The sequence below is a fragment of the Osmia bicornis genome, chromosome 6, assembly GCF_907164935.1.
Source record: "Osmia bicornis bicornis chromosome 6, iOsmBic2.1, whole genome shotgun sequence".
NCBI classification, from domain to species: domain Eukaryota; kingdom Metazoa; phylum Arthropoda; class Insecta; order Hymenoptera; family Megachilidae; genus Osmia; species Osmia bicornis.
Window position 1 is genome coordinate 288,973 of NC_060221.1, and position 23,107 is coordinate 312,079.

General features: G+C 36.6%; 3 protein-coding genes across 6 annotated transcripts; 1 reads left to right on the plus strand and 2 right to left on the minus strand.

Moving 5' to 3' along the window:
• Positions 1–736: 736 nt before the first annotated feature.
• LOC114873156 lies at positions 737–20,653 on the minus strand. Of its 4 annotated transcripts, none has more exons than XM_029181173.2 (8): positions 20,514–20,653; positions 8,405–8,676; positions 5,623–5,889; positions 4,522–4,820; positions 3,893–4,212; positions 3,598–3,781; positions 3,347–3,525; positions 737–3,007 (listed from the first exon to the last, which is right to left on the minus strand). In XM_029181173.2, the coding sequence occupies exons 2-8, from the start codon at positions 8,568–8,570 to the stop codon at positions 2,557–2,559; spliced, it is 1,866 nt and encodes a 621-aa protein (XP_029037006.1). In that variant the 5' UTR covers positions 8,571–8,676; positions 20,514–20,653; the 3' UTR covers positions 737–2,556. The 4 variants fall into 4 exon arrangements, with proteins under 4 accessions (XP_029037006.1, XP_029037007.1, XP_029037009.1 ...); XM_029181174.2 differs by lacking the exon at positions 20,514–20,653 and adding an exon at positions 19,420–19,827 and having other exon boundaries at positions 4,522–4,817; XM_029181176.2 differs by lacking the exon at positions 20,514–20,653 and adding an exon at positions 19,420–19,827 and having other exon boundaries at positions 3,914–4,212.
• Positions 19,971–21,987, plus strand: LOC114873157 (EARP-interacting protein homolog). Its single transcript, XM_029181177.2, has 6 exons — positions 19,971–20,399; positions 20,561–20,786; positions 20,867–21,087; positions 21,149–21,330; positions 21,406–21,702; positions 21,776–21,987. The coding sequence occupies exons 1-6, from the start codon at positions 20,358–20,360 to the stop codon at positions 21,936–21,938; spliced, it is 1,131 nt and encodes a 376-aa protein (XP_029037010.1). The 5' UTR covers positions 19,971–20,357; the 3' UTR covers positions 21,939–21,987.
• Positions 21,988–22,018: 31 nt separating this feature from the next.
• LOC123987926 (RNA-binding protein pno1) lies at positions 22,019–23,050 on the minus strand. The gene is made up of 3 exons (XM_046286297.1): positions 22,853–23,050; positions 22,663–22,752; positions 22,019–22,588 (listed from the first exon to the last, which is right to left on the minus strand). Exons 1-3 carry the CDS (start codon positions 22,955–22,957, stop codon positions 22,061–22,063), a joined length of 723 nt encoding a protein of 240 aa, XP_046142253.1. The 5' UTR covers positions 22,958–23,050; the 3' UTR covers positions 22,019–22,060.
• Between the last annotated feature and the right edge of the window lie 57 nt (positions 23,051–23,107).

The following is a 23,107-nucleotide window of genomic DNA, read 5'->3' on the forward strand; positions in this document are numbered from 1 at the left end:
AACACACCTTGTGCTTGTACTCTCAAGAAGTAACATGTAATGTTAATTCAATTACTTTGCTTAAAACTTTTTGAAAACAATTTTTTTTTTATATCGTATTTATTACATTCTACAATAATAATATATATAAGCTATAAGTAGATTTTTCTTATTTTATTCCCAAACATTTTGTAATAAAATTAATTATTAACCAAACATGAATTATAACTAATAATAATAATATATTAAAATTTTCAATGTTGTAAGGCAAGAATTTCATTTTTATTAAGCATAGAAACTTTTATGTAATCGACTTGAAAAATCACTGAATATTATTAATATATCAACAGTATTTGGTTCAAAAAGTTATAAGCAAAATACGTTTTTTAAGCATTCGCATTTTATGCTCAGTTTTGTGCAGTAACAATTTTATGATAGACTGTCAAGACAGTCTTTATAATTTCGATTACACTCTTTATATATATATTTTTGTCAAAAAACTGTAAGTGTTACAGTAAATACTGGGTATGTAACTACAGAAACATCTAACATTTGATACAAGCATCACTTTACATTCGCTTGAAAAATTTAAGTTTTACTAATCAAGTAGCAACTTTTTCAACTCTTTTTTCTTGTTTTAAATATAATGCACTACGATGTTTTACTTACAATCTATGGAAACTCACTATTCATCTAAGACATCTATATCACTTGAAATGAGAGTAGTTGAGTAACTTCTTATTGTATTTATGTTACACAAAATCTTCTTCCATCTTTTTTTTTTCCTGTTAAAATACTTGAATCCCGTAGTTAACAATTTCTCCCTCACAAACATTCAAAGTCATCGTTAATGTATCTGTAATTTATTGCCGTACAGTAGTTAAAATATTTCAAACGGTATAATCTAATAGACGTCACTTCAAATCAGAAACATCTAAAAGTGAATTATTCGTATTATTGCACGGTGAAATATATCAAGAAACGTTTTTTAAGCAACAAATAAATACACATTCTTATCAATTACAGGTTTTTACATTTATATATCGCATTATTTGAGAGATTGTGTTTAATTTAGACTTTCGAAAATATAAGATACTCATTTTAGAGTTTTTCTCAGTACCTGAAGCATGATATTAAGTTTATAAAGTACACAAGTTTTAATAAAATATTAAACATATGTATAGATATATCAAGCAATCTGAATAAATTTCCTAATAAAATAATTTTTATCAATATCTTTGTAGGCACAAAGTAGATATACAATAAATAATAAAGTACCGCGCATAATCTTGCAAATACTTTTTTTTTTTTTTTTCAATTTAAACTATGAATTTGAAAATTATACAAACTTTTAAGTATACTACAAATTAAGATTGCAACAAGTTAACGCAATTAGACTTAACAAGATTTATAGGATATAAAAACGTTAACACGTGAAGAGTTGATCATTAAGTTACTTGTACAAATTCCATTCGTGAAAATTGTTACAGAGAAAAATCCTTAGAAATTTAGTAAATCACATTTTGTTCTGCTTTGTACCAATAACACTCGTATGTCTACGATACAGCTGATTAATACAATAATCTAGACCTGGGAAAAAACATTAATGAGTTTGAATTAATGCTACTATGATAACTCTATTGATAACACAGCAATTATTCTGTACTATTGGACAACAAAAATCTGTCTTTTGATACAATCGTAATGCCATCCTGTCAATTCCTATTTAATTAGAAAAATTGAACCATACGTTCAGTTATCGTTCGATATCAAATTACTCGTTAAATAATAACATTAATTAATGATTAAAATGTGTAACATGGAAAATGAAAGCGTAAGAAAAAAACAAATCTGCCGTTTCTAGTACAAAAGAGTTAATATAAATGCTATAACGATCCAATTTGAAAACGATTCATTTACAATTTTCAAATGCAAAACATTGGAATAAATTTCCTAATTTTTATACATAACTTTAACTAATCAACCACAAAGCTATGGTACAAAACACGTACCACAGGTTCGTTGTAAATTTAACAGAATTAACGTACGACAATAAATTTTTTCCGGTAAAATGAAAACTGTTCGAATAAGCAAAAAGCTACACGACTATAGGTATGAAAATATTCGATAATTTCTACTTTCTACTAATTGTATGTACAAATTTTTGACGCGGATGCGTCGATTAAAATAGAACGTCACATCGAATATGCTTTCGGTGACAATTCGACAGCGAAGACACAACGCGAATGCAATAACAAGTTATATAAAAGTAGATGGCACATGTTCATCTGAAATAAAAAAGAAAAAAGAAAAAAGAAAAAAGAAAAAAGAAAAAGGGACTATAAATGAAGATGCTACTCGTTGCAGCACTAACTAGTAACTGGAAATGTGAATGCAAGAAACGATTTCAGCGAATTTAAAAGTAAAGCAAAAGGTTTCTCGCAACGCGTAAAGACTATTATCAGTTGGCAAGATGAAAAGAAAAAGAAAATTAAACAGTATACCTTCGTTGATTCTTCAAACGCATGCTACTGTAAATGAAAAATTAATGGATTGTCATTTCTCTAAACTCGTTGTTTAACTGTATCCAAACTGTACTTTCCGACATTGACAAAGCCACTTGATTATTCGAGCATTCCGCTCGACGATGCTTGGAGGATCGCTGGCCCTTTGGTTGCAATCGTCGTTGCCCATGCCAACGCTACAATCATTGTTTTGCCATTGACTACCCTGATTTGTTTGATTGTTCCCAGCCCAAGAGTAAAGACCAAGGGCTGAATCAACCGAGCTAACGCTATCAAAAAATACAGGAGACGACGTCTTCGAATCTGGCTCCGTGATACGTTGAAAATTATCCGAATCGAGGCCCAAACAATCGAAGAAGCTCTCGAGCTGAGTAATTGACCGAGGAGGTCGGGCAGGTACTTTGTTAGATCGACCATTATCTTGACGCCAATAGCGATCACTAATGTCTGATTTCGATCTCAATATTGGTCGACCACGACCTTCTTTCCAACCATCGGAAAACCTATTGTACAATAATTAAAATCTTGTTTAATTAATTTAAAAATCATGTAAAAAATTCACTTATTTCTGGATACACAGCTTTAGACCAACATCACAGTTGAATTTGTAGTATGTAAATGATTCCAATGCTGAAGATTATTCTAAAATTATGAAAAGTTAAGGATATAAGAATGTTTTCTTTTACTATAATTTTCAAAGTTCGCAAATGATCAGAAATCACATTTGGAGACAGAATCTGAGAAAACGAATATAAATATAAATAAAATTTAGATCGATCTAAATATCCTAAATTCGACCGTGATCTCGAATAATTCAACATTAATCATTACGTATACCTTACCTTGAGTTACACGTCGGACTATAATCCGTTTGACTGTTGCTGCTCTCCGAGTCAGGACTGTAGTGTCTTAGAACGGATGGTGGTGTACCGTTAGCGTAGCTACCTCTTCTTGAACGATCCTTTTCCGTCGAGTGTTGGGTAGATGCACCACTGTCACGGCGTATATGACTCCAACAGTCCTGAGAAAGATATTATGCTCGGTAACCACCACAGCTGTTGGGCAAAAGAGGTTAATGTTTTAAAAATCGTACCTGTATCACTGGAGGAGGTTCGCTACGATGCGTACAATGCCCCGACGAACCACCCGAATCTCTCGCTGTTGCTCCATGGCTCAATTTGCTGGAACCTGATGATTTTTGTGTTCGACCACCCGAGGATAATACGCTGCTGGCATCGCCACCGCCTGAACCGAAGGAACGTCTAATGTGTCTGGAGCTGAAAGGAATAAAAGTAATCTTATCAAGTGGGGATGTTCATTTTTAAATACAAATATTCTTTTTAACCTCTCTTTATTTGAGAATGAAATGAAAATTTATAGAAACACACATGTTATGATGATTAAAGCACCTTCGATAGCAAACCGCGTCCCGTTTAAAACTGTGCTCAGAATAATCGGAACTAGTTTCACAATCCGGGCAATTGCTCGCGGTTTGATGATGTCCTGGTGGTTTGGATGAATTGGTCGATGCGCGTGGCGAAAGAGATGCTCTTCGTCGCGTGCTTGTATGCAGGTCGGGCAAAGATTTGTGACAGACTGTGTTTTCCACCGATTGCGAACTGGTCGACTTTCTCGCAGCCCTTCCAGAGGTGTGCGAATGCGAGTTGCTACGGCCGAACTTGAACCGGGCATCCGGTTGCAAACAATGCTGCAAAAATAATGAAATTAATTAAAATTATTCTTCTGAAATTAGAATTTCAGATAGTTTCTTCAACTAAAGGTTAAGTATTACAGCGGTAATTAAATGATATTAGGATAAATAAAACACAGACGTTTGTTATAACGATGAGTAAGAATCCTTCTTACAGTAGATACAGAAATAAGATAGCGGAAGAATACGGCTTCTGTGTTAAACTCAGGAACACGTGTAAGTACAACTTCCGCTGTCTAAAGCTCTTTGATAGTTACAAGAAAGTTGTATCTTGGAATGAATAAAAATGATCAAGTGGAATGTCACCTTTCCACGATCTTCGTCGCGGAAATTTGGCGACAAGCTGCCAGGAGAATAGCGAAATTTATCTTCTTGAGGAACACCGTTCGACTGCACGACAGTCTGGGTCGGGCTGCTGTCTGGGAAGAATACGTTCTCTTTGCTGTCGGTGTTTAATAATCGACGTAATTTCGTCTGGAGCTGATCTCCACCGGTGCTGCTCGGCGGCCCTGAAATCGTACGCCTCTGCGGAACTGGAACCAGGCGTGGACTCTTGGGTGGCAGCGCGGGTGGCAGTGTTTGTTGAGGACTTAGTATCCCGTCTGCTGTGAAACAAAGACAAAACTTATCTGAAATATCGAGAAAAGTATTTGAAATGTTACCGGACTCGATTGTAAAACGAATAATACGTTTGTACACACCTACGTCGAGGAAAACCACCGTTGACAGACAAGAAACCAATAAAACGAGTCGACACGCGACCAAAACGGTAAAAGTGTGCCGTTAAGAATACCGCAGCCTTCGACCGCAAAGGATTAAGTAAAAACGGGGAGCTTCTAATACCGTCAAATATTCGAATCATTATCGTAGAACATGTTTGAGCAGGAAATTTGAGTTTATGAGGATTGCTCAGTTATTGAAAAAGGGTTAATAATTATTTAAATAAAATGAAACGTTCACACTGTCATAGTTATGTCATAAGATTCATTGAAATGTGAAAAATATAATTGGTTTGCCCAAAAGCGCAGGAGATTTTATAATATCGGATATTTGTCTGAACAGTGGTATCCCCGCTGAATACATCTCATAAATAATCGCTACTTGTTCCCAGACCTACAATCTACAGGAAGATTCGAGGAGCTTTCGAAAGTGCTCAGACAACCACTTACGGCTATCTCGTCGTGGCAAGTTGCCCGCCAATGCAATGGAAAGGAAAAGCGGTATGAACGAACAAGCGGCTGGCTCTTAAATAGCCGGAGTTAAATCGATCATGTGCACGAAGGTGGAATTTCTCAGATTTATTGTAATTCAAACAGCAACATTTCACTTTAACCCTTTCAGTATGTAGTAGTTTTTAATTTTCGGAGATCAAGAGAGAAAGCCTATCCCTGATTACGAAAGACTTACGTTTATCCTGTTCGTGGCAGGATGGCCAGCAACAAGGAGGTGTCAACGAAGAAGGTGGCAACTGCGACGGCGACGTCGGTTGCAAGGAACAGGTCGAGGTGTTACCGCATTTTCTCAGTAGTCTCGGTGGCGCACTGGCTGCATTCAATTGCGACACCTGAAGATGACCGCTGTTCTTCAGCTCCTGCTTCCGGTCCAGTACAGTCTCGCTCTTCACGTACAAGGCCTTCGTTTCCTGAAGTAGCTCCACCGCGCTCTTCCGCTTCCCTGTGGCACGTGACGAGGAAACCAGACGGGTGTAAGTGACACTCGAGTAAAAACGGTAAATAGCCCGCTTCCTGTAAACGGATACCAATCCAGATACCCGCTCGACAGGATTAGCCACGTGCTCAGGCACGAGCACAGAGGGCAACGAGGATTCTTCCGGAACTGGCCCTTTATTCGACCTCTATGCAATTTTTTGCAATTTCTTTCAAAATCTGAAGGCAAAGCTGTTCAAGTTCTAGGACCAAATCAAATTTTTAATATCGTTTAATTTATCGTCTTATTTATAATTTGATGATGATGTTTTAAAAAAGTAGTATACATATTGAAGCGATTGTTAGAATTGTTGCCTGTGACGTTGTTGATTGGTCTGATTTCCTTAATAAACCCTAATCAAAAACATTCGAGAATCTGAATCGATCAAGCTAATTTTAGATTCTCTTCTTGATTCGAATTGAACATTTGTCGCGATGTGATATCGGGTGCTTCAGTTCGTTGGTATAATAGAAATAATAAAAATGATGTTAATTAGGTAATACAATTTCTAATTAAAGCGTATCCTCAAAAGTCATCTATTGTAAAATTAAAAATAGCAGAAATTCATGCGTGCATCGAAGTGTAATGCCTATTTCGAAAGTCGCATAAAATATTAGGAATAAAGGAGGCTTCGTCAATAGTTTCACTCTAACATAATTTCCGGGTAGCCATGAATACATCCGGTTGTGCAATAAGCCACCGGAAGGTATGATCTGAAAATGCAATTAACTCGGTCGTTTGGAATTTATATAAATTAAAAGAAAAAAAAAAAAGGATACTGGTTACTACTACATAATTTGGATGCATAATTTGACAAGGAAGAATATTAATTTCTTGAATATGTATTATACATATGTACATGTATAAGCAGATTCAAGACTCTGCATGAATCAATGCACTTATTTTCGTCCTCGACTGTAATTCACGATATTGATAATCACAATTAAAACGATAAAGTGTAATAAAATTAAAAATAGAAGCCATAAAGTGGACAGCGTTAATTAAATGATAAGTCATTAAACGAGTGATTTCCATTGAAGGTATTAAATTGTTTTTCTACAAAAAATTTTGCTTTTAAATCTACGTTTAATCACGTACTCTGAAGGTTAATGGACCTGATGTTCTTGGAGCTACGCCTATGGACGAACGACGACAGTAGTGCACGTGTATCCGCGTTTTACACGTGTCCTCGAGTTAAAGTGTATCGCTGAAGAGGAGCTTGAAGACAAGCTGAAGGGTTAACGACGAGCAGAACAACATTTGCGGCTTCTCCCGTTTTCGCGTCGCACGCACGTTGATGATTGATTGATTGATGATGACGCGCCTCTGACACGCCTTAGGGAGCTAAAGTGCCTCGAGACAATCAATGATTCTGTCACGATACAGAGGGAACGAACTGCCTCCTCTTCGAAGGCGTCATCTTCTTATCACTGCTTTTTTCATCGATATTTCTTCTCAATGATAAAATGCCTGCCTTTTTTTTGCACTTTAGCCATGTGCTTGCGTTGCTTGACTTCAATAAAATTAAAGTAGCGACAATTTCAATCTCGGCACTTTTCAATCTCGTTACGAAATCTAACTCTGAATGCTTCTCGTTCGTTTAGAAAATTATGCGAATACCGAATTTTACTGGGAGCGCAGGTGATTGGAAACACTTTTGGCAAGTTTTCGACCGGCTCGGTTACTTTGGTATCAACAGAATGTTCCATAAATAATTGATAACTCGTTGAACATCGTTACAAGGGAACAGGCTGCTGGGTCATGTCTTGGTGTCGTCGTAAATAGGATAATTAATGACGATAACGGTGAAGGGTGAAGATAAAACAACCCGTTCGTTCGATAGGAACTTTGTTCAAGGATACTAACAATAAGTCGCCCGTAGGAAAGTTGCGCAGGTTCAAGGTATAAATAACGAACAGCTTTATGAATCGCCAAAGCAGCTGTTCGTTGCAGAAATTCATTCAAAGTTTTAATTAAAATACGTACTCCCACTCGAAAATATTCGTCTGATAAAATTTCAATCATTTTCAATTTCAGAGAAAATTATAAAATAAAATAAAACAAAAAATAAGAAATAAACAATTTTCTACGCATAAAACATATTTTAACATCGTGTAAAAATATTCTTAAGTTCAAAGTTACAACTTTGTTGTCATTTTCAAAGCGTCACGAATGCAATGATTCACGTGTCAACGGGTGAAACTTACACCTGCATCGCTCTTATTTTTTCTCACAGCAGCTTCCGTCAGAGCAGGTATTCACCAGAGAAGAAATTAGAAGCTATATAAATATGTACCGAGAGTTCAAAGCGTCTCTTCATGCATTCCACTTTTCCCTCTTATCAAGTGCAAGTTAAAAGAAAAAAAAAAAAAAAAGAAAGGGTTGATCGTGAAAAATGAACACCTCGACCTTCACCGTGATCGCAACACGTATCGTTTAATAATATAACGTAACAAATAGAGGAGGCGCAGGGTTAGCTCACCTGTGTGATCTGTGTGCCGATGATGATTCCTGACGTAAGGAGGCGCAGGATGCCTCCCAGTTTGCATCTCCCAGTAGGGATTTCGACTGTTTCCAAAATTATTGACCCGCGGTTGCTGCGAAGGCGAAGTTTGCTTGCAAGGCAACCTGGCCATGGCAGTCATCATTTTCTTCTGCACAACACCTTTACGCTAACTCGAATTAATCGCTTCGTGGGTGCTCGGCTTTGTTACGACGTCTTTTCAACCCCATTTTCGGGCGATCGTCTGCTCCCTGAAAATAAAACACAATCAATGGTTAGTTTAATGGTAAACTTTTCTTTATTTCTAAATTCCAAAAGTGGAGTTAATTTATCTAACGCCTGTTTCCTAATTATAGAATTGTCAGTGAAATCGGGCTATTAGAATACAAAAGAATCCACAACACCGTGTTAAATGTTTCATCAACTGAATTCATTGCAACGTCCTATTCTTCGATCACAATGTGTACATAATACCTACTACTATTGAGATGTCTGGTATTCAGAAGAGATAATAATATTCTCAGTTTTTTCCTGTCTTTTGTTAGCAACGTTTGAATAAGTAATAATCACACTTTTACCTCACTTTTCATCTCATCTCATCTCATCTCACAAATACGTTACTAATTCAATCGCAGAATAATTTAAATAAAATTTATTGCAGTACTACTATTCAATTCAAGCAAAGATGCGTCGAACTTATTTAGAAACAACAGAATGTACTTTGAAAAATCTCGAACACGGATATGAACACTTGTTTGATGATTGAAACAAGAATTTTATCGTGGAAACTACATATGTATAAGAAAAATGATGCTAGAATGTTCGAAGTAGTACAAACTGTGTATTCGCGGAACATGGGTTTACTTCCATTTTAATACGATTTCTAGTGCATCACCGATCGTTCCCACTATTAACAATGAGAAAATAAAGAAAAAGTAGAGATCAATGAATCTAATTAGAAAAATATATATTTTAGAAATTTATTAATACTAGAGCTACCAAAGGGGTCAAAATGACTGGTTTCCAGTTTGGCTATTTTTCACAAATTTTTCATATACATAAATCGAGGTAAAAAACGATAATTCTCGTTTTCCGATGTGAATGCTATCGAGCTAAAGAATAAATGATCTATTTAGTAATCTACATTATTTTCAACTTGAATTCCAATTTTGTTGCAATTAACCTTTTATATTTTGTAACAATTACAATATATTACAATTTCACCACACGATCGTCAAAAATGGTTTTCCAAACAACTTTCATCGCGACCAATCGCGAAAAAAGAAAAGCTTTGTACTTTTCTAAAAGAAGTCCAGCCGGTGTCGTTGCTTTAGTTCTCGTCGATATCTAATTTTAGTTTTACTTTACTTTTCAAACACGACCGATTGCTTTCACCGGCTGTTTTCCTAGAACAGGTTGATAATCACTTACGAAGATGTTCCCCAAGTGGTTTCACCGTTCTCGGTATAGGTACGTCTTGATTTAATTGCGCTACAATCTTCCTATCCTCTCGAATATTATTCGAGTCTTTGCAAACAAGCTGACGAGCTCGTTCGAATTACATTCCATGGGAGGTATTAATGTTTCATTTGCGCTGCTGATCGGATCACGGTTCACTCGCTATCAGTTGAAACACCGCACCGCACCGCACCGTGGCAAAGGGACGAATCGGGGATCCTACTGACGCATGACGTTGCAAATGACACCTGAATAATACTTTAGCAAACCCTACGATTGCAATTTAAGCCCCTGATCGAGGTGTAAAATGATGACACCGTTGATACTGTTTTCTGCTAATGCGAGAAATAAAGTCGATCGAGTGGAAGAGAAGCCCGAAAATTCGTCATGCACCGAGACTTGAAAGCTAAAATGCTCAGGAGGTATTTCTATTTGTATAAATTCTAAGAAAATTGTCAGCTAGATCAAGGAGATTGAAGGTTCAGATAATAAAATAAGAAACTTCCTGTTTGACGTTATCGGGAGAGAAAATTCTTCCGTTTCAATTTTCTCCGCATTTCCAAGACTCCCTGACTCACAAGTCATTTCGTTTGTTCTGGTGGCGTGCAAAGATTCCATCGGAATGACTATTACGTTTCTTCGACGTACCTACTATCGCGCAACAACTTTTGCCATTAGTTATTGAGAAACACATTACTGATTTCTCGGTAGTAATCTCGTAAATGACACGGACGAATAAAGTCATGCACGCGGAAACAAAGTCGAACACACCAGCCGGTCTCGATTTCTTATCACGCGGCGAGAAATATGTATTATCACTCCAACGAAAAGTGTGTTGCTTCGACTAGGAAAGTTTCAATATTTTTTCCAATACTTTTAATTGCATTATTACGTTCATAGAAATGTATTTTTCTTTTTATTTGTTATTTTAATTTTGAATAAAAACCTGCTAATTCTGTTTCTTCGTGATATACCTATTCAACTGAGTTTCACTCAGAACCATGGTTTCCAAAAATTCAAAATAGCTATGAAATCGCCAAGAATTCTTCCGTCGAAAGTTGAACGTATGTAAGTAGTTCCGACAGATTTCCGGACGATAGCTGCAGTGCCGAAGATAAAAGCAGTGAGTCAGTCTAGGCCCTCGTTTCCCTAAACCGCACGTTCCTGTTGGAAAACAGGATACCGATAGTCGAGATGCGAGACTCGTTATCTCGCAGCGGGAAAGGGCCATTATTGGAAGAATAGTTATCAAGGAGGATCGAGCCAACGGAGCTAACGTTTCGTGGTTGGAAAACATCTCACCAGCAATGGTCCTTTCGGATTATCACGTTATCAGAGGAACTTTTTCTTGCCAATTTTTTAAAACGACAAAAGCACATATTTTAGTAAATTAATTTTTATTTAAACGAGGTACATATTCTGTTTTAAACGGTGTCTGAACACTTTTGCGGCCCACTGTATGTACCTATATAACTCTATTAAAGTGTTGAGAAATAGGTTGGAGTTTCTAGGGAAACTAGCAAAAGCAATAAAATTATTGCTCTTTATTTCTTACAGCTCGTAAAGGCTGGCTGATTTTCAAATACACATCCGGAGTGTGTGCGCTCGCACAAAAAGCAGGATAAGGTCTCGTTTATGCCATTAACCTGACTACGATGGAAAAGCAACGATGCGAGGAAAACCGAGCATTGGTGGCTGACCTAAATGAGTTGTAATACAACAATCGAACGACGAGCTTGTAAAACATCTGGGCAAAGCTACTCTAACTAACAATAAGTAAATATCAAATAAAAAATAATGTTATCTCTCTAAACAGTTACCCAAAATCTTCGAGCATCATTAATTACAATTATTCTCTTTAACCTGCCTCTGCTAATTATCTTGTACCAATTAATAGTAGCTCGCAATATTTAATTTAAAAAAAAAAAAAAAATGATCCAGGATAGAAATTCTAACACGAGATACGCGTTATTAATGTTATAATGCATAATTTCCGTAGAAACGATATTTAGAAGCCGCCTGAGAAAAGGAGACACGATGTGGGATGGGCTTAAGCAGGCGATAATATCGGTGAATACGTGTTCGTATATTTCCCCAATGTACCCGACGAACGGGATCCTCGGTTTATGTGTACGGGTTGCTCCTCTACACAGGCTCGAGATGTCCTAAGTACACGTCGACATACAGGGTGTCTTGGATACATGTACTTACACTAACCAACACGATAGGATCCCCTAGAGGAAGGAAATCGCGCTAAAGAATCTTTAGAACTTTAACACCTTTAACCCTTTCCCTTTCAGCTCGACGTTAATTTAACTTTGCATTTCTGTATTACGTACTAGATATCGGTTATTGGTAATCCTCCTTTGATAATTAATTATTGTAGAATTGAGAATTCACCCTTCTAGTCAAAGGGTTGAAATTGAAGATCGAAAACCTATGATTGTAGAAATCCAGTTATGTATTCTTGTGTTAGGACGAAATAGAACTATGAAAAAAATAAGATTAATTCCCAGTTCGAGGTGTGTGACCTCTTATGATACGATAGAAAAATACGTGACAATCGTGAATCTTATCTATCCAAGGTATACATACATACATACATACATACATACATATATCAATTGGAGTTTACGACACGGAACGATTTCAAAATCAATATCATCTGAAATATTTATTACCGATAAGAAACTATAAATTTTGATTATCTGAAAAATGATTTTTCAAAGAAATGCAAATGTATTTGGCTGACACTTTCAGGACACCTTGTGCGTACACGTGTGATTGCGTATAGCGGAGAATGTGGTGCACCAAGAGAGCTGCGAGCGTAACGTTGCATCGTGTATGCATGTATGTACACGGTTTCACGGGTTATTTGCATAGTCTGCTCGACTGTCTGGCGAACGGAAGCCGGCTACGAATTCCTGCTAGGACAGCCGCCTGTGTCAAGTGCAGCTAATTCATTTCGCTGACTATAGGCCTCGATGCTTGATCCAAGCATACTTCGGATACACTGACGGAGGAATATTAATTTAGTTAAACAGGAGTATGAACCGTTCTCTGTAAGAAAAACTTGAACGAACTTTAAGTCGTTTCTCTCGAGATGTTTGTCTTTGAATTCTCTCCTTCAAATTTTCCTTGTATTTATAACGAAAGAAACTAATTTCTTGTTTAGATACGGCTTGTTTTAGCCGTGTTTAGTCGATAATGGACCTATGACACAGACTCGACACGATTCTTCTGGCCTCGATAGCTTATCGACGAGCCGCGAATCCCGAGAGCTTAGAAAACGTGTCAAACAGAAATGAAAGACGAGAAGGTAGACGCCGAAGGTCGAGGAATTAAATTTGAGTAGTTCTAGATCAGTCAGAATTATATGTACAATCATTTGCTATATTAAATGTTTAAAACTTCCTTCCGGCAACGAGTCAGGTTTTTTACTGAAATTTTGAGTAAAATTTTCCTTTCTCGCAAGATCGGATCTCGTTTTACCTATAAGGTTCCATGCACTCGGTAAGAATTCCTCAATATTCCAGGAATGACTCTGTTTTTACGAAAGTCTAATTCCGAGCCATCTGCTAGGAACGAACGGTCAGAAAAACGTCCAACGTCAGCACGCTTTAAAATCCTGCACGACTGCGCGGAGAGTGGAAAAAAGGAAAGCTCGAAGGCATCGGCGCGTTAACGATAAATTCGCCAAGTCGACGTTTCTTTGCGAAGCAGAAGAGACGAAGCGGTTGGTATAATCGGTGGAAAAAAGCGTCGACTCTGGCTCGCCAGACCCGACCGAGGCGTCGCGCCGACGTTGCAGTTGCAGTTGCAGTTGCAATTGCAGTTGCAATTGCAGTTGGAAGCGTGGAAAAATGGTAAGCAGAATGGCTTGCTCTGTGTGAAACAAGCCTCGGAAGCGTGAAACGAATTCGCCTGGCCGACAGTTTATGGCACACGCGTCGATTGACCTACATTGTTGTGTCACAGGAAGAGAGATGCCTGCAACTGAATTACCGGAACACCGGCCGAGGGCAATGGACGAGCGTGAGGGCGACTTAATTAGCCAATTATTGTCATCGTGAATGGGTCGAGAAGGGAAGCAGAGAAAGCTCCTCTGCTACCTATGTACCTCTACAGCAGGTTTGCCTTTAACCACCACCCGTCGCGTCGCGTCGCGTCGTTACGCTCAGCCCTGACTAAATTCAGGACAAAGCGACGTAGACGTCAGTTGTATCCTTCAACTGCAACGAAACCGTTCGTTCGGCTTTTCCACCGTATAAAACCTGCCTGGCTGATGACCGAATTTTAATTAGAGACAAAACTATGAAGCAATAATTGTAACATGACACCGGAGACACCGCGAAACAGATGTTTCAACGAAACGAATAGTAAAATGGGAAAGTTCGAGGAAACCTGACGTCCTTCGAGATCCTTGTTAGACACCGATCGCCCGTAATTTCGCGTTGCAAAAACGAGACTACCTACTGCGGGATGTTAATGACTGTTATATTATCTCTACCAGCAACGAAGGCAAGATTTTAACTGACTTGTAAGCGATAAAAAATATACCTAGTTTACACTGGTCGACGTAGGTACATACATATAAAATGGCGATGAGGGAGGTTGGACGACGCGACGGATGCACCCTTTCGTGGTGCAACGTATAAACATTGTAATTATGAATTAATATAAATTTAATGTAGGTATTAAAAATTGTTGCTTACATGAAACGATACACGCGTTCTTCGCCAGTGGGTCATGGAAAATGGCATTCATAAATGGAACTTTACGGTTCCAATAAGTTTGGTATTGATGTTAGCAATGACCTTGCCGCTCGAAGAGGATCAGAAAGAGAGGGAAAAGGATGTGTTGTATGACGTTCAACATATCGGTTTTGCTGTTACCAATTTCCGGCTCCGTTCGATGCCGGGATATATCGGACAAACCGATCGTAGAAAATACAAGTTACGCTGACGGCAGTACCGTTTTGTATACAAACCAATTCATTCATTGAAAATGCATTCATTCGGCCAGTTTCTATCTTCCTACGGGTACAGATTTATCAGCTGACCAGCTTTTCTTCTTTCTTCTTTCTTCTTTCTTCTTTCTTCTTTCTTCTTTTTTCTTGTTTTAACTTACTGTTACTGATTGGCAAGCATGTCAAGGAATTCCTGTTACGTTTACCAATAAATACACGTGTTGGTACAATTATGGATGCCAGTCTGGACAGGAGGGCTTAAGATATGTGTATTTAGAAAGAATAAAATGGGTGAAAAATTAACATAGAAAATTTTTTCAAGATACACGAGAAAAGGTACATAGCCACAAGACAACGCGAGCTTAATTTTGTGAAAAACACTGGGAATAGAATGAGATAAAGACAATCTCACCCACGGATCCATTTGAAATTCACTGATCGATCAATTGACGGATCAAGATTTGAAAAATAAAACAGGCGAGCCAAAGAATGAATCAACGTTCCGAATCTAGTTCATAAGCAAGTATAATGAGAGCTTGTTACAACATAGTGGAAAGCGATACATACAAACGGAAATGGATCTGAGACGATCCTGACTTCGATTTGTGAAGGCGATCGGTAAAAAACAAAAGCATCAATCCGAAGTTTATATCTCGAAGAAACGACGCTTGACATTTCTCCATAGAATCGTTCCTATTCAAACGAAAGATAAATCCAGCAATACCTCAGGGAAAATGAAAGACTGACGATGAGAAAACCTTTGGCAAAGGAAACAATAGTTTCCCGCCTTTTCTTTTATCCCCCTTTTTCTTTCTTCTTACGATTAAACTCGATAATTGAAGTTTACAGCGATGTTTTGCAACATTGTTTGTTCGTTTTTATTATACAACGGTTAAAATATTCACGTGCATCGTCTTTTTATTCGTACGAAGAAAGAAGATACTTTGTTAACAAATTAACTGGGTTATACTGAAAGTTTTCTTAAGAAATAAAGAAGATTCTGAATAATGAAATATTCTCGTCTTTAGAAGTGAATCAGAGTCGTAAAGAGTAATCAAAGAGAATCAAAGAATAATATACTTGAATGAAATGAAATACGTCGATATTATAATAAAGGTAAAGACAATTAAATGTTCTCCAGAAGAAATCCAGTATCCACCAACCAAATCCTTTACACTTTTGCTGACGATATACATATTTCAAACAGTTCGTGTATTTCACCATATTGTGAACAGTTTAATTATCACCATATGGTGTAACATATGGTAACACATGGACCGTAAACTCAATAAGTCGGAGCATCCTCTGCTATTGAACATAAATTACTATAAATTATTCTTTTCCACATCTTCAACATCCCCAAATAATCCACAATAGAGTACCGTATAATTTACGGTAAAATAATTAAATGACAATTGACTCTACAGTAAACAACTATGTACATAGAAGCAGATAAATAAAAGGTAAAGTTTCGTTTTACATACTTTTCTCCAAACACACGACGCTGTTAAAATACTACATAATATGTATGTATGTATGTATATACCTCGACACTAGATTGTCGTAACCGTATCTTCTATCTTTTCAAACGGTGGGTTATAAAAAGCCAGGCAGGAAAACAAGCACGGAAAATGTCACGGCCTTGTCTTCCAGCTTTCAATACGTGTATGTACCCGCGGCAGTGATGTGTACATAAATACGCAGGGTTAAACAATTTCGATCAATATCAGAAATTTCTTTTCCAAACTTTACCCCTTTGGTTCCAAGTGTCTCAAGTTTAGAATGTTATTAGAATAGTTGAGAAATATACCTCGTGAGCGGTATTCTAAATTATTCAACTATGTACCCGATAAACTTTCATTGTTATCTCGATACCGAACAAATCAAGTCTCTCCCCAGTAACTTACCCGCTAGTAACAAACGACTATAGAAATCGTTCGTCATTAAATTCGGCTGAGAAAACGGATAAGGAAGGAAGTAAGAATCGAATACTACCACGACATTATATCATTCCCTTATCGTTTCTCACGGAAGATAAACGACAGCGGAGAGCAAAGATAAGCCATTCTGACCGGGGTACGGTGGAAAGAAATAATTTTTTATCAAACACATCCGAGACCTATCATCCAGAGAAAAAGGAGGCGAAAGGTTGTATGCTTAGCCGGAAAGTAAATGCACTTTCTACCACGTTAAGTATGTACGCCCCGATATCCAGCCGTCCACGATAAGAGAGAGAATTTTCTGCACGCGACCACGCGACAGTATTGATTTAAATGAAACCCTCAGGTTTTATAGCGCGTTGCTGCACCGGTTTGCTGGCTAAAACAAGGAAGAATAAAAAAGGCTTGAAACATTGTTCGAAAGTAGTCGCCGCGCACCGGGCCGTCAAGAAAGATTTCATCTCGTTCTTCAAACAGTCTAATATAATCGTAAGTACATAATACCTTCGCGTAATAATAATCAACTATCTTATGAAGAATATTTGCAATTTTCCCTCGTAAAGACCTTCGGATCGGCCCTGAATTCGAAGCGATTACCACCCAGGGGGCTACTGTCCCGCAACGGCGAATCGTTTTTGATGGCAGAAAAAAAGCGTCGTTCGCGCATGCTGCTGTTCGTTCATCTGTTCAACAACTAACTGATGGGGCCAAGACTGGCCGCTTGCCCGCCAGTCTCGAGTGATTGATCTCACGTGGAAGCGGGCTGCCATGTCGGGCGGCATGGCGTGGCGTGGCATGGCGTGGCGTGCCGTGGCGTGGCGTGGCGTGGCAACGAGGTCGGCCAAGAGGATGAAAACATGCCGGCCGAACAATTAGCCAACCTCGCTGAAGCACCGTGTGGATGTTCCAGCGAACGAAAACCGATGATGGGGCCAGCGTGAAACGTCGACGTGGTTGACCGCTTGCCAAACCGTTCGTTTTAACACGTTTCCCATCTCGACGACGCACCGTGTGCGTTCTTGTGCGTTCTTGTGCGTTCTGCGTCAGTAATGTCCTGTGCCGTTTATGCGATATGTATATCTGACGATGCACCGTATATGGACACCTTATGACACTTGCTGCGATGTACGATGTATTGTATTATATATGTCCTTTTCTATGTAATTCATGACGCACTTTATTCGATATTTGTAAAAACTCTACTAGTTGCAATAGTAAAATAAAATAAAATAAATAATTTTTTTATTCTTTTTTAATCAATCGAATGGTCGACTTTGAAACGTGAGAACGAAAAAAACCTGTTACTGTCGTTCGTTAATTTCTCTGGTGAATCTTTTCATTCTCATCGAGCGAAATGGAGAAGACGCGAAGTTGATGAGCGAACAGATAAAAGATTACTCTGGCGAACAGTGTCCGCTCCTTAAGGGACTCTCGCGGCAGAATTTGATGGACATGATAGATTATGGATCACGACACAGGGTTACAATATATTATATAGTTTGTAGAGAAGAATCACTATACACCTTGTCTAATTTGCCTGTTACCGTATAGTTAGCATAATGAAGCAGAATGCGATAGGTACCCTGATACAATATTTCAAACTACAATAATACTGGGGTATAGTATAATTACTACACTACACTGATCTCAAATTCGTATCGCTATATCACACTACATATTATTATATCCTAGTAACATAACAAACTTATAAAATACTAAACTGCAATCAAACATTTCCAAAGTTAAAGTGCAGTGTTTCTAACGCACGCGACATCGACCGGCATTATGTCGTTAGGCCGTTAGGCGAACGAAGTTAAAACTGTTTTCATCGAACGAACTAAACGCATTTGCGTTTGCATATTTACGGCGATGTTATATCTACGTTGAAAAATTGCTCGAGTAATTTGTGTTTCCATAAAATCGAAAATAGGATCGTAGATCTTCTAAGTAATAAAAGGCGGGAAAAAAGATTGTAAATTATTTTGTTCAATGTCCCTTAAGAAATTTCTAATTTCTTCTTAAAATGTACACAAGGTAGATGTTTTCATTGACAATTTAAATGGCAAATATAAATAATTTCAAATGAATCAATGAATTTGAATTATCATCAATTACACGGTACAGAATTTATAATTGAGATTTAATTATAGATCATTTAGAAAATAATATCAACAAGGGAAAATAACGAAATTTGCCTACTTGGTTCATAAAAATAAAAAAAAAATAAGAGTAACAATGTGTACTTAGGCTTTAATCGTGCTTTTCATTAGGTATAGCCTTTGTAAATGTAAATCAAATTAAATTGTGTCTATCAACAAATGACGACAACAGATCATCACGTGATGAAGAAATTTTGAATCGTAATGTCGTTAAAAAAAAATTACTACGGAATTGAAGAAGTTACCGACCTCTAATTTTGCCGGAATTATCGTATAAATTCGTTTAAAATGATATCGCAATTTCTCAGCTGTACTTTCGCCGAATTTGGTTACATGACAGACATAATATTGGACTGGAGTAAAAGAAACACTTATTCCGCTGTTTTGTGACAGTAAACTTCATGTAAATATTTCAGTTCACAAGTGTCAATTGAAGAAGCGTTGTAATGACAAGTAGCGGTTACTTACAATTGATGTTGTAGGGTCAGCATGACTTTTTCGAAGAAATAAGTACAGATGCGTGCATTTGTACAAAAAGACAATACGAGTGTACACGTTCGTGGACGATCATTCAAAGGTAACACTAATTTAACGGAAGTCTATGAGACAGTCACTTGGTGAGTTCCATAGAAACCACATTGAAACTGTATACAATCGCGCACTTGACAATACTTTCGTGTATGAACACCACGAATTTTGTTAATCGTTCACGTTCGTAACACTACTCCGTTTGACATAATTTATCTGGTGACCCCACGGCTGGTTACCCGTCGACCGACGCAAACCAACGCTGGGAGCTGCTATCCGAATGGTGGGGATACAGCAGGGGACACGCAAATATATAGATGTCCCGGCGTAGGTTTGAAAATGTAACGGAATCACTGATTGGCTGGATAGTTATTCCGTTTGCGCGGGCTTTTAAATTTAATACAATCGATTACTGTGCACATATGTATTCAACTATAATTACACTTACTGTTACTGTTTTCCTTTTATTCATCACATTTGATATTTTTCATTTCCTGTAATCGTGTGAAATTTTTAACTTTATTTTATACAGAATATATTTGGAAATACCTACCAAATAACGAAGTGGTTATATTCTTGATAAATAATTTTAAACCATTTTGTATTTGTATTTTAGAACTGTACAAGTATGTAATATAATTGCTGTTTTTCAATGTATGCAATTTTTCGTTATTTAATTACAAAATGTGAAAACGATCGAATAAAAATATCTCATCTATCAACGTGGCATCTATTAATTGTTTTAGTGCCCTCTAGCGCCTATGTATATAGTCACTGTATCTACTACAAGTTGTTTTGACAGATCGTATGGTTAGGTTGGATTGCATTCTAAATGTACAGTTGTTTCATGTATAATAAAATATAAATTGTATAAAAAGATGGAAAACGATAGCCCTATAATATATGGACTTGAATTCCAAGTATGCAAATGATAATAAAAAATTTTATATGACAGACCTTTACAGTTCTTTTAGCCAAATACATACTCCCACAATAATATTAAATTTATTGTAAATTATCTATTTTATTGTTACCTGTTTTACCTATTGTTAATGGCAGTATAATTTTGTTTATATTCCAGACAAGAGCACTATCGGCTCAAACAGCAGAAACCGATGTTGTTAGATTTTTTGTAGGAACACAGTCTTTGAAATTTAATAATAATCAAGTTCATGTGGTGGAACTTAATGAAGAAACAGGTGGTTTAAAGACACAAGTGTTTCATCATCCTATTGGTGAAATTTGGTCTTTACAAGCATCTCCTACAGATCCCAATGTATTTATTACCTGTTATAATAGTTTAAGCGGTAATTATTATTAAAACTTTTAAATTACCAAATTAAGACAAATAGTTTTTAAAAATTAAACATATATTGTATTTACTTAGATGATGGTTCCTGTCAAATGAAAGGAGCTCTTTGGAAGTTGCCAGAATTGAAGGAATATACAAATGATGTTGAAGACCTTAAAAAGTTAGCAGAAATTGATACAACGCCGTATGGTACAGATCTTAAAACCATTGCTTATCATCCAATGGAATCGACAAAAGCTGTATCAGTTGTAGATAATAAATTTGTATTATGGGATTTAACTGAAAATGGACCACAGGTAACAATAGGTTTCTGCATTTATTGTCAAGCAATTGTATATATTCTGATACCTTGCGCAGACCGTCACTTTTGGTACTTTGGCTGGTAAAAGTCAACCACGTTTCACAAATGGAAAATGGAATCCTCACAATGGTTGCAATCAATTTGTTACTTTAAATGAAAATAACGTTCGTGGATGGGACTTTAGAAATCCTTCTGAAGCATCTTGGACAATTTTGTCTGCTCATTCTCAAATAATCAGGTAATACTTGGTCTCATTTGACTATAAAATAATAACCAACTATAATATAAATGAATAAACTAATTTATAATTTAGAGATTTAGATTTTAATGCAAACCGACAGTACTTCTTATCTACATGTGGAGATGACGGTTACATGAAATTCTGGGATATTAGAACACCCACGGAACCAATACTATCGCGTATGGAACATTCTCATTGGGTGTGGAATATTAGAATAAATCGTTTCCATGATCAATTAGTTTTAACTTCCAGTAGTGATTCAAGAGTAATATTATGTAGTATTGCGTCAATTTCTTCAGAACCATTTGGACACATAGTTTCTACTGAAGATGATTATACACAAAATGACTACAGTTGCAAGAAAGACAAGTAATTTCAATAACTCTATAACGAAAATAAATTTACAGAAATTAACATACTAAATATAAAATCATATGTTTAGGCTAGAAGATGGAGTTGTGGGTAGATACGAAGAACACGAAGATAGCGTTTATGCGGTAGAATGGTCATCCGCGGATCCTTGGACATTTGCATCGCTAAGTTATGATGGCAGATTGGTTCTTAATAAAGTGCCCAGAAAATACAAATACCAAATACTACTTTAAACTTACTGTGTGTGTATATATATATATATATATATATATATATAAAAATTAATATTATTTACATATAACAAAGACGTTAATTATTTTGTAGATATTGTAGTTAGCATTATTTATTTTATAATTTATAATCGTTCTGATACTTTACTAGCTACATTTCTTAATTGTCCATAAACCTTTGATGGTGGACTACCCAAAATTAAATTACATATAGCTCTTCTTGCTAATTGTATATTCTGATATGAACCAAGTATGTGAACTTTACTATCTGCTAACACAATTCTTGTCTTTGTTACATTTTCTATTGTAAACTTTGTTCTACCACCCTTCCCTGCTAATCTACCAATAGCTCTGGAAAGATGATCCCCTTTTAAAGGTTTTACATCTTGAACTTCAAATGTTTCTACAAATAAATCATCCAAACGTAATAAAGCCAGAGCATCTTCCACTTCAAAACCATAAATAAAAGCTTTTACAAAATCAGCCCCCTTTTGCAAATTAGCGATATCAGGAGTCTCTGGAGCTGTGCGTAATTCTACATTCCTAGTTTTTAAATTAAACCTTATTTGCAATTGCAAATGTTCAACAACAGGGGTAAATATCTTCATCCAATTTTCTTTGAGAGGAGTGTACCTATGTGCAGGTACAGATATCTGAAAATACATAATTATGATGTTGTAATAATAATACAAAGAAATTTATTGGAGAAAATAAATTGATTTATTACCTTCCTCTGTTCACCACCTTGTACATTTCTAGCCCTTTTTGTACTTGCATGTGATTTTGTGTTTCCTTGTATACCATTAATTACTTCAACCTACATAATTGTATAAAGAACAGATATGTACAAACAAAATAATTAAATACTACTTTATAACCATACACATTCTCCTATACAATTTAACCTCACGACTTACTTCCATACGATTTTCACTTATGCGTCGCTTGTTTCTTTTCTTGTTTTCAGTAAATTCGGTTGTTTTCGAGTTATTTTTTGATTCTTCTTTATCCGTAGTACCCATTTTTGTAGAAATTAATTACTTATCACAATACTGAAAACTTATATTTGAAGACACTGCCACACGTGTCCTATCTGTGCTATCTGTATATGTATATGTATGTATATATATAGCCATGTATATATATTTATAGGCAATGGATTCATTTGTATA

Excerpts from the sequence above, each read along its gene's own strand:
- LOC114873156 (XM_029181173.2), bottom strand. The coding sequence starts at position 8,570 with ATGATGACTGCCATGGCCAGGTTGCCTTGCAAGCAAACTTCGCCTTCG. Across the intron at positions 4,821-5,622 it reads CTGCCACGAACAGGATAAAC|CAGACGGGATACTAAGTCCT; the intron begins GTAAGTCTTTCG and ends TTTGTTTCACAG. Across the intron at positions 3,008-3,346 it reads AGTCCGACGTGTAACTCAAG|GTTTTCCGATGGTTGGAAAG; the intron begins GTAAGGTATACG and ends ATTGTACAATAG.
- LOC114873157 (XM_029181177.2), top strand. The coding sequence starts at position 20,358 with ATGGAAAACGATAGCCCTATAATATATGGACTTGAATTCCAA. Across the intron at positions 20,787-20,866 it reads CTGTTATAATAGTTTAAGCG|ATGATGGTTCCTGTCAAATG; the intron begins GTAATTATTATT and ends GTATTTACTTAG. Across the intron at positions 21,088-21,148 it reads TAACTGAAAATGGACCACAG|ACCGTCACTTTTGGTACTTT; the intron begins GTAACAATAGGT and ends TACCTTGCGCAG.
- LOC123987926 (XM_046286297.1), bottom strand. The coding sequence starts at position 22,957 with ATGGGTACTACGGATAAAGAAGAATCAAAAAATAACTCGAAAACAACC. Across the intron at positions 22,753-22,852 it reads TAAGTGAAAATCGTATGGAA|GTTGAAGTAATTAATGGTAT; the intron begins GTAAGTCGTGAG and ends ACAATTATGTAG. Across the intron at positions 22,589-22,662 it reads AAGGTGGTGAACAGAGGAAG|ATATCTGTACCTGCACATAG; the intron begins GTAATAAATCAA and ends ATGTATTTTCAG.